Consider the following 11491-nt stretch of genomic DNA (forward strand, 5'->3'; position numbering starts at 1 on the left):
AAAATAAGAAAAGCAACAAGTTGGTCTCCTACTGGTATTTTAATTAAAATATTCTTTTAATGTATATTAAACAAAGTGCATTTTGAAAGCTGCAATTTTTGTAGTTACAGAGCATGCTGAGAGGTTAAGAGTTTATTCTACTGAAAGTGAAAAATATTCTGTCCAAAACTGGCTTGCTGAAATTGTTCTGCAAATCCAAATTTCCATGTACGAGTGGTGAAACATCTTGTTTATGGGGAAAAAAAAACAAAAAACAAAAACTTTATTGTGCTTTATAGATAACAAATTTACTTAGCCGGTTAAAAATAACAATCACTGCTACGTAGTGGTCATATTGAGACAAAGATGCGAATGTACTCGCTCAAATCTGGAAAGTCCAGTGTTAAGCCAATTTTTTTTATTTTTTTGTTTGTTTGTTTTCCGTAGTCTAAATACATTTACAATCTGGTGTTTAATGGTGATCACCTTATACCAGGACCTGTGCGATATAAAATGCTTTTATGTAACCTTTGATTTGGGGTCGGAAATGGTACTAAAATTCTAAAACGTAAGGGAAGGGAGAGGTTTTTCTGGTCAGTTTATCTGTGGTTTTACAACTTTGTAATTCAGCTTCCTTCTGCCGTCAGTCACCTACTTTTACTGACCACTACTACTGGTGTTAGTCAGCTGTCAGACACTCAGTGACTGCAGGTGTCTGCTGTGCACTCATTTGTTAGAGGTCGCTGCTACCGCCAGGCATTTTCATTGTTGCCGAAACCACTTATTTCTGGGTTGTTTTACATAGCTGCTGTAACTCCTCTTTGCTGGTGATTTGTAGCTGGTAGTTGCAGACCGCTTACTTAGGATCAGTATCAAATCTTGGGGAGCGATAATGAACCAACCAATCAGCTTCTAACTGTCATTTTTCTAGAACAGCCTGTAAAATGACAGATGCTGGTTGGTTGGTCGGTACTTTTTCTCTCTCCAAGGTTTGATAAATCTCCCCTAGAGTGACTTGGGGCACTGGGTTCAATATGGGACTGTCATTCGCAGGAATACAGCAAGTGATAACCATAATGCAGTATCTTGTAAGCAAAGTGTTGGATCATGACTGTTTCTGACCAAAACCGTTCTACATCAATATTGATTCAGTATGATGTACCTTCGGCTGCGTTTAACATCTGAATAGTTCTAGCCATTTTGGCAATGCAATATTTACAATTGGGATTCCAGCCTAATACACAGCAATGTATGTTTCTACTTCAGGGTCCATAGGGTATCCACAGGATACCTTGGGTTATAGGTGTGACGTCAGTCGCAGGGCACCAAAGAGTTAAGCTTTCAGCCTCCCAGGATGCACTAGGTCCCCCTCCTATACCCCGCCCCCGGGCCAAGGCACCTCAGTTTAGTTTGGTGCCCGGCCGGCGTCGGGTGCACCTGTTGGAGTGGGGGGCTAGAAGAGCCCCTGAAGCTTTCTTCAGTGCAGCTGTGGCTGCACATCTGGATGTACAGCATGGACAGTCAGTCCTGACGTCCATGCTGTCTTCCCTACACCCCCGCCGGTACCAGAACGCCGGTACCGATCCGGGGATGCTGGTGAGCATCTGGGGTCACAGCTAGCGGTGACCCCAGATGTTCCGGACCATGGCCGGATCCAAGGGGGACAAAGGTAAGCAGCGGGGTCCCACGGTGGGTCCCCGCTGGTCACATGGTCCTAAGTCCCCAGGCAGGGGGCTCCCTGGGGACTGGCTGCAGCGTGGAGCCAGGTACTGAACCTGCGCTTTCCACTACCCCCTGGGACAGCGGACCGCAGCAGAGCGGTAGCGCTGCGGCGTCCCAGGGGTTAAATGCATGCCAGGGGAGCGCGCCTTCCCTGTCTCACAGCCGGCGCCTCCCCCGCTGCACACAGCCCTCTCTGCACTGTGCTGACTGGCCCTGTGTCAGCGCTCCTCCCCCAGGCCAGCTTCTCTCTGCTCCTCGGCGGCCATCTTCTCTGCAACGCATGGTGAACGCTGCTGGAAGTCTGGAAGGAAGCATCGTGGTCTGGGTCCCCCCGCATACCTCTCCTCCGCTGTGGCTCAGGTCTGTGTATGCAGCGCTGTGTCCTACCAGGCCCTGTGTCTGTGTAGTTGAGTGATCAGCGCTGTTAGTGCAGGAATTGTTATTTCTCTGCATTGTATGTGACTGTGCTAGCGCTGCCTGTAACTTTTCTTCTCTAAACTGTCAGCTTTATTACTGTCCCTGTTCTTTCTGCTAAAGCCCTTGCGGTGCGGTGCTGCAGGGTGGTCTCTCGCCTATTTAATACTTAATTGGTGAGAGAGGTCACATACGTGGTGCCATCATGTCTGAAAGTGATTTTCCCCTCCGGCTACAGTGTACCACGTGCAAAGTACCGTTAGCGGAGGGGGAGGGTAGCGCGGAGGGCCTTTGCCGGCAGTGTTTGTCCATGGCGCGGCCTATTACGGTTACAGCACCGGTACAGGAGCCGCCCTGGGCTTGTTTCGCTCAGACGTTAACATCTTTAGTGGGCCAGTTAGCTCCGCAGCCCGCGTTTACTCCGATGGGTTTGTCCCAGCAGTCTGTGGTGTCGTCACCCATGCAGGGGTTCCCACGACAATTGGTGGTACCCCACAGTCTCCCTATTTCCCCGCTCCCGGGTTCTCAGGAGCCAGCGTGGGTTAACTCCCTGACGAGTTCTGTACAGCACTTATCGGATGTGTTGCAAGGGGAGTCTGTGATGCGGCCTCATAAAAGGCCGGTGGCGTCTCTGTCCGCTCCTTATGAGGATGACGAAGGGACGTCTGATGATGGGGAGATTCTGGATCCTTACGATCAGGAACCTCTCCATACTAAGGACGCTGATGCTAAGTCCAAAGTATATATTTCTGGACTTATTCGGGCGGTCCGCACAGCCTTGGTGATTGAGGACGAAGTTCCCCCAGTGGCTAAATCTAAGTATGCCTTTTTCAAAGATGTGAAGGGCGATGCCACAGTCTTTCCTCTTTCGGGTCAGTTGGTGGACCATTTAGAGGAGGCGTGGAAACAACCTGGCAAAAGATACCAGCCGCAGAGACGCCTGGCGGTGGCTTATCCGTTCGCGGATAATTATTTTGCTAAGTGGGAATCCCCTCCACAGGTGGATTCTCACGTGACCCGTCTTGTCCGTAGTGCCACATTGCCGATGCCATCCATGTCCTCCCTTAAGGATGCTACGGACCGCAAGGTAGAAATCTGCCTGAAGTCCGCTTATTCCCTTGCAGGGGGGGCAGCAGGGCCGGCTATGGCCATTTGCTGGGTTGCCAGAGCGATGGAGCGTTGGGCGGATTCATTAGAGGCTTCTTTTGAATCCAACTGTCCGGCCGAACAGGCGGAGTTGATTGGCAATCTCCGTGATTCGGCCACCTACATCAACGAGGCGGCTCTAGACATTAGTACTCTGGTGTCTAGAATTTCTTCAGCAGCGGTAGCTGCTCGTCGCACCTTGTGGCTGCGATCCTGGAAGGCGGACGCAGATTCCAAGAAAGGTCTGGAAGCGTTGCCGTTTACCGGAGAAGTTCTCTTCGGTCTGGATCTGGATAAGATTGTGGCCAAGCTGGCGGCAGCCAAATCTGCTTGTCTTCCGTCGGCCGCTGCTCCTTCTGGTTCTGGACCATCGTCCTTTCGGTCATCTAGGGCCCAGGGCAGGCCCAAACCACAGTCGTTTCCTCGACAGGCTGGCCCTAAGAAATCGGTCAAGCCCCGGAAACAGGCATGGAGTACCAGACGTCCGGCCCCCAAGCCAGATGACAAGCCTGCGGCCTGACGGTCCGAGTCTCCCCTTGGGGGATCCCAGGGTGGGAGGCCGCCTGCTGCAGTTCTCCCGGTGTTGGTCGGTCGTTCACTACGACAGACACTTGGGTTCTGGAGGTGGTCTCCCACGGGTACGCCCTCTCCTTCCGGCACAGACCCCCGGCTCGATTCTTCACCACGGGTCTACCATCAGACCGGAACAAGGCTACGGAGCTGCGGAAGGTATTGCACACTATGCTCCAGGCTGGAGTTATAGTGTCTGTTCCATTCTCCCAGAGGGGCCAGGGTTTCTATTCTAATCTATTTTTGGTACAGAAACCCAATGGGTCATATCGTCCGATTCTCAACCTCAAAGCACTCAACAAGTCTTTGCGGGTCCCGAAGTTTCGGATGGAGACCCTACGGTCCATCATTCTGGCGCTGGAACCTGGGGACTACATGGTGTCATTGGACATACAGGACGCTTACATGCATGTCCCTATTCTTTTGCGCCATCAAGAGTTCCTTCGGTTTGCAATCCGCAGCGACCACTTCCAGTTTCGGGTGTTACCTTTTGGCCTGGCGACAGCACCACGTGTTTTCACCAAGGTGATGGCGGTCATGGCGGCTTCTCTGCGGCTGCAGGGAGTCCGCATGTTGCCGTACTTGGACGACCTGTTATTGGTGGCAGGATCTCCAGAGCTCCTGTTACACCACTTGGACCTGACCATTGCACTGCTGCAACGGCACGGCTGGCTAATCAACTGGCAGAAGTCCACTCTAATCCCGTCTCTGAGGATTCTGCATCTTGGAGCCTTATTGGACTCGGGACAGCAAAGGATCTTCGTGACGGAGGACAAGATCTCTGCTTTACAGTCAAGGGTGCGCAGTTGTCTGCACAACCGCCGGGTGTTCTTACACTCGGCGATGAGGTTACTGGGCTCCATGGTGTCGGTGTTCAACATGGTGGAATACGCCCAGTTTCACTCCAGACCTCTGCAGCACCTGTCCAAGTGGAACGGGCTGCCTCAGTCTCTGAAGTTCCAGACGATTGTGCTCACCCCGGAGGTTCGCCTGTCCCTTGCGTGGTGGTTAAAGACGACCCACCTCAACAAGGGACGTCCATTCTGGGTTCCAAATTGGGCCCTGTTGACAACGGACGCCAGTCTTCGGGGCTGGGGAGCAGTTTCGGGTCCACACTTGTTCCAGGGCAGTTGGACGCCGACAGAAGCGGAGCTTCCAATAAATATCTTGGAACTCCGTGCGGTCTTCAATGCTCTCCTGCAGGCACAGCGGTTTCTCCAGGGTCACCCGGTGCAGGTCCAGTCGGACAACGCTACCACCGTGGCCTACATAAACAGGCAAGGAGGAACTCGCAGTCGGGCGGCTCTCGTAGAGGTCTCTCGGATCCTGGTTTGGGCGGAGCGCAATCTTCCGGCCATATCAGCAGTCTTCATCCCGGGAGTGCTAAATTGGGAGGCGGACTTTCTAAGTCGCCAGGACGTTCATCCAGGGGAATGGTCCCTGCACCCGGACGTTTTTCAACTACTGGTGGACAGGTGGGGTCTTCCAGAAATCGACCTCATGGCGTCCCGGCACAACAACAAGTTGCCGGTGTACGGGTCTCGCACAAGAGACGAAGGGGCGTCTCTGGTGGATGCTCTGTCCGTCCGGTGGACGTTCAGGTTCGCATACCTGTTCCCTCCGGTCTCCCTTCTTCCACGGGTAATCCGGAAATTCAAACAGGAAGGAGGGACGCTCCTGTTGATAGCTCCCGCGTGGCCCAGACGGCACTGGTTCTCAGACCTTCAGGGTCTGTCCGTGGACAGTCCTCTGCGGTTGCCGCTACGACCGGACCTTCTGTCTCAGGGTCCTTGTCTTCACCCGGACCTGACTCGGCTGTCTTTGACGGCGTGGCTGTTGAGACGGCCATGCTGAGGTCCCGGGGGTTTTCCAGCTCTGTGGTGCGTACCATGTTCGAGCTCGGAAACCGTCTTCCGCGAGGATTTACCATCGCGTGTGGCATACGTTCTTCCAGTGGTGTCGACCGAGAGGTTATGCACCGCGGGAGTTTCGTCTGTCTCGGATTCTCGCCTTCCTGCAAGCGGGACTAGATCATGGGCTTCGCCTTGCTTCTTTGAAGGTACAGGTTTCGGCCCTATCTGTCTGGTTTCACCGTAGGATTGCTACAATCCCGGATGTGCGCACCTTTATGCAAGGTGTTCTCCGTATTCAGCCGCCCTTTGTTCCACCTGTGGCGCCTTGGGATTTGGCTGTGGTCCTGAGGGCTCTCCAAGGACCGCCGTTTGAACCACTGGGCTCAGTGGATATTAAATGGCTAACAGCTAAGACTGTTTTCCTTCTGGCCATTGCTTCGGCCAGACGTGTTTGTGAGTTAGGGGCTCTTTCTTGTAGACCCCCTTTCTTGGTTTTTCATGGGAACAGGGCAGTGCTCCGCACTCGGCCCGAGTTTCTTCCCAAAGTTGTTTCCCAGTTTCATGTTAACGAGGAAATAGTTGTTCCGGCCTTTAACTCACCGGGTCTTTCCGTGGGTGAGGCCTCTTTGGATGTTGTGCGGGCCTTAAGGACTTATGTTGACCGCACTTCTTCGTTTAGGAAGTCGGACGCTTTGTTTGTCCTCTATGGCTTCCGTAAAAAGGGTTGGCCTGCTTCAAAGCAAACTTTGGCAGCCTGGATCCGTATGGCTATTTCTGAAGCTTATCTTCATGAAGGCCTACCGGTCCCTCCTTCTCTGAAGGCTCATTCCACTAGGTCTGTGGGTCCTTCGTGGGCAGCTCGACGTGGTGCCTCGGCAGTTCAGATCTGCAAGGCTGCTACGTGGTCTTCTGTCCATACCTTCGTGAGGTATTACAGGTTTGACACCTTCGCCTCTCAGGATGCTTCCTTCGGGCGGCGGATTCTCCTTTCTGCACAGGAGCGTCCCCACCCTTAAAGGATACTGCTTTGGGACATCCCCAAGGTATCCTGTGGATACCCTATGGACCCTGAAGTAGAAAATATGAGATATGGTAAGAACTTACCCTTGTTATCTCTATTTCTACGAAGTCCATAGGGTTCCACAGGACTCCCGCCCTGTCGCACCTGTGCTGCAGATGGGCTTTGCTCTGGTCACCGGTTTTCCGTCTCCCTCTGGTGAGAATGTGATTCTTGTATGTGTCCAGATCTTTGTTCTCTCTCTTCCTTCTCCTCCTCCGGCCTATGGCTTGGTAACTAACTGAGGTGCCTTGGCCCGGGGGCGGGGTATAGGAGGGGGACCTAGTGCATCCTGGGAAGCTGAAAGCTTAACTCTTTGGTGCCCTGCGACTGACGTCACACCTATACCCCAAGGTATCCTGTGGAACCCTATGGACTTCGTAGAAATAGAGATAACAAGGGTAAGTTCTTACCATATCTCATATTTTTTCTGAAATAAACTGCTTAAGCTCATTAGCGTCTACAAATGGATATTTCCACAGAAAACTCTTAATACACAGAAACAGATACACGGGAAAGTGCCTGCCAGAAAATAAATGTGGTTGTCTAGTTGACACCATCCCCTTCCTGGCTGAGACCAAATGCTATTTAACATGTGATTTACAAACAAAGCTGCCTCTAAAATATCATTGCTTTCATACACTTTTTTTTTTTTTTTGCATTTCCGATCTACATAATTTGTGCTGCACCTATAATAATATGAATGAACTTATACAATAAATTATTTTCGTGCGGGCCTAGGTGGATACAGCCACATGTTTGTGAAAAGGTATATATCAATACAGTGGTATATATCAGTACACTGTAATTTATGTAGAGTTTGTATCTTTACACAAGTTGCCTCCACATTCTAAAGACATGCTGGTATGTTACTTGACTTCTGATAAAATTAAGCCTATGGTATGCAGGTGTACTAAGGGGGGATCATGGGGTGGATACAAATTTCTCTGGCCCTATGTAAGGGCCAAGGAACGCAGGGGGTTAGGGGGAGGGGTGTAACCACACCCTCCTGTTGTCCTAAATCCATTCATGTTCTACTGTTTCTGAACCTCGAGTTTGGTCATGATATAATGGCATTTGATTTACAGCCATTCATGACCATGTAAAGGGAAACAGGGCTGAGGCGCTCCTGGGAATTGTGGTGTATATTGACAATAATATACATCTCACACAACTCTAGGTTAATAGGATGTTACAGTCTGATGTCCTCAAGATGCAATGAATAGTCTGTGTGTTCTGATGATGGAGCATACACTGGTTACATAGCAAAGCCTATAGATCTTGATATTGATGTAAGCACCACTTTTTGTGTAGTAATGAAAGGGTTAACGAGCTCAGTCTGATGGATACTAAGTCTATATCTGTAAGCAGGGTGTGCTCAATAACCGTTGGTGTAGTGTCCCAATTATCAGAGAAACCATGCAGTTTGATTTATGTGCAAATCCACTGTGACAGCTCTGCTAGTGTTTAGTAGGTTGCTCTCTCCTATTCCCAGTATGGGATGTAGCTAGGAAGCCGATGTTCGATATGCCGACCACCGGCTTCCCGATGCTGAAATCCCGGCATGGGATTAATGATAAGCGTCTAAATATTGACGTCTATCATTAGCCCCACGCCGAAACCCCGATACTGATCGTAGGTAAGTCGGGAGCGGATAGCCGCACGGGGGGTTTAGGTTTACGGTCTTAGGGGGGACTTAGGGTTAGGCACCCCCCGGGAGGGTTAGGTCTAGGGTGCAGGGAGGGGGGTGTTAGGGTTAGGCACTACAAGGGGAGGTTAGGGTTAGGTACCCCTAAGGGAGGGTTAGAGGGGAGGGTTAGGGTAGTCACTTACCTTAGTCGGGATCTTCATCTGCCGGCCTTCCGGCGTCCGGATTTGATCCGTCGGGCTGAGGTCCGGCGGTCATACATACCGATTTTCCCAGTATACACCCTCTCTTGAAGACTCCCGTTTCCAACTCCTGCTAACCGGGTACAATTTATGTGCTATGTGTTATAATGCCAGGTTCCACATTAGAAAGCATGGAGTGCAGCATGACAATATGGGGCTGAAAACCAGACTCTGCTTCCCATCCAAGCTAATAACAGGCTACTGCATACACTAATTGGCCAAATGTATACATAGGCCAACCTTCTGTGATGAGGCATCTCTGTAACAATGGTGGTTTAATAGCTATGTGAAGCAATGTGGCTGCTCTGATTATTGTAACAATGCAGCCACTAATCCTCTATTGCTAATATTACAATTGGATACCAACTTGTTGCAGTAGATCGAAGGTTCACAACCACGGACCTCAAGGAACAGTAACAGTCCAGGTTTTAAGGGTAGTTATTTTGATTTAACTTCCTGTGCTCAAGCTGGACTATTAGTGTGCCTTGAGGACCGAGTTGGGAAACACTACAGTAGTTTGACCAATGTACTATATGTATGGTTGCTCCCCTGTACTAAGCCATATGCTTATAATACTTCTATTAGAGGTAGGTATCTGTTCAATTAGCCAATTAATGCTTAATGAATTAGCAATTTTTTTTTATTTACAAAAATAATTAAGTTTCATCTATTTAGTTTTAACTTTAATAATACTAATAATAATAAATCTTCTATTCTAGGAGACGCCCCTTTCCAGTGCATCCTATGTAACTCTAAGTTTAAAATCAACTCTGACTTGAAGAGGCACATGAGGGTTCACACCGGTGAAAAGCCATACCGGTGTGAGTTCTGTGATTTCTTCTGTGCCATGAAGGGAAATTTAAAGTCCCACATAAGGATGAAGCACAATGCAGAGAGCACGTATAGGTGTAATCAGTGTGAGTTTCAATGTGGAAGTAAAGCGGATTTACGCCAACATTTGCGATCCCACCTACCAGAACAGCCTGTAAAGTGTTTGGAATGCAGCTATTCTTGCGCCAATAAAGCAGCTTTGAAGGTCCATGAGCGGATTCACTCAAAAGATCGGCCCTTCAAATGCCACTTCTGTCGATTTGACACAAAACAGCGCAGTAACTTGACCACTCACATTAAAAAAGCCCATGGTGAACAACTTAAATTGAAGCCTGATGTACAGAAACCAGAAGCAAATTTTCCAAGACAGTACACATCACGGAAAAGTAACAAAGTGGAAGCTAAGAGAGCCTTTAAGTGTGACCTCTGCGATGCTTCATTTGTTAGAGAAGACTCTTTGCGGAGTCATAAAAAGCAACACAATGAGTTTATTCTCCAGAAAACTCAAGCGTTATCTGTGCTCCAGCTTGCAATCGATCCATCTAGACACAGTGACAATCTGGCAGCAGAAAGTACTGCTAAAGCCAATCTAGCCACATCATTTATTGAAAAACAAGTGGGAGTGGTGACTAGCAAACAAGGTGAAGAAAATCACGATACAAAAGTTTCCTTGATAAAAGCTGAATCTTCTAGTGTAGAAAGAAATGACCAAGAGATGATGGCAAATGACCAGCTCCAAATGTTGAGTCAGGTCAACCTAATGGCCTCACCTCAGACAACAGCCTCTCAGAGCATTTCCCAGGAAGCTGTCATACATATTTCACCAGCGCAGACTGGTAATGACACCATACATGAAGATCTCATAGAGAATAGTGTAGACAGCCAATGTCTGACCAACCCTACTTTTATTACTTCTTCAGGAATGAGCTGCTCAGACTTGGATGCTTTAATCCAAGAAGAAACCACTGAGGTGACAATAGGTAGGGAAGGTGAGGATAACAATAGTGCACCAACATCTCAGTCATCCCCAATTTATACTTCATCCCCTCAAACAGACTCTCCCAAACATAAGTACACCATCATCCAGGGCAATGCAAGCACTGAACTCCTCCTGTGCCCTGCTGATGCAATACCAGATTGACTTATGTTATATGGTGGACTCCTTTTTCTGCTTACAATAGTTTGGGAGAATTTTAATTTTATTTTTCCTGGATAAACTGGAGGAATACCAATAATTCCCTGTTTTATTTTTCATCTCAAATTGTCGTCAAGTGCAAGTGATCATACCTGCCATCTTATGGTAAGATGCCAGTGTTAAGCCTATTTGACTTTACTGTTAAATGTACAACCTTCTCTTTATTTTCCAATTCAGCGAAAGAGTAAAGTCCGAAACATCCAGAAAGAGTGCTTCAAAAACAGTATTTAATTGACCATATATAGTCGATATTTTTATAATAATTTCATTAAATCTTATGACTTTAAAGATATTCTTTAAAAGTGTGTTAAATGAAATGGTACTTTGTAAATTATAATACAATATAATTTTTGTTTTTGCTTTAATTTATATTCTCCTAAATGGTGTGATTTGTTTTCGTTTTTTTCTTTGTAGGCTTATTCAGTGACTGAAACATTTCCTCAGGAACTGATTAGATGTTGTCCATATAAATCAAGCTGACCGAATGGCCGCCAATGAAATATTTTGTTTAATTTCTTCTGGAAATCTGGCATTGGCGCCATATTTGCAAAAATCAATGGGAAAATGGCACCTTATTTCTGAAGAAATAAACTGAAATATAGCGCATGCACAGAAGATAACAGAGACCCTCATTCTGCCCATCCACTAGACTATTTTGACAGGCGATTGCACGATAACGACATCATTATCGTGCAATCGATAGCAAAACGGGCACTTTAAAGTCGGAAACAACCAGCGAGGCGCGCGCCTCCTGGTCGTTTCCGACATCAATCATCGGGCAAATATGCTGGTCAACCTGACAACAACGTCAGGTTCAGCATGTTGCCAGATGAT

The 11491-nt window shown here is 48.4% G+C and overlaps 1 protein-coding gene across 1 annotated transcript in view; it reads left to right on the top strand.

Annotated features, from left to right (window-relative positions):
- The window catches only part of ZFP64 (ZFP64 zinc finger protein), a 35410-nt gene extending 24485 nt beyond the window's left edge, over positions 1-10925 (top strand). The window contains exon 6 of the mRNA XM_088458027.1: positions 9351-10925. Coding sequence (XP_088314153.1) covers positions 9351-10603 — 1253 coding nt within the window. The 3' untranslated portion in view covers positions 10604-10925. The remainder of the gene's footprint in view (positions 1-9350) is intronic.
- The last annotated feature ends 566 nt before the right edge of the window (positions 10926-11491 follow it).

This window comes from Taudactylus pleione, unplaced genomic scaffold (assembly GCF_031769625.1).
Source record: "Taudactylus pleione unplaced genomic scaffold, aTauple2 ptg000803l, whole genome shotgun sequence".
Lineage (NCBI taxonomy): Eukaryota > Metazoa > Chordata > Amphibia > Anura > Myobatrachidae > Taudactylus > Taudactylus pleione.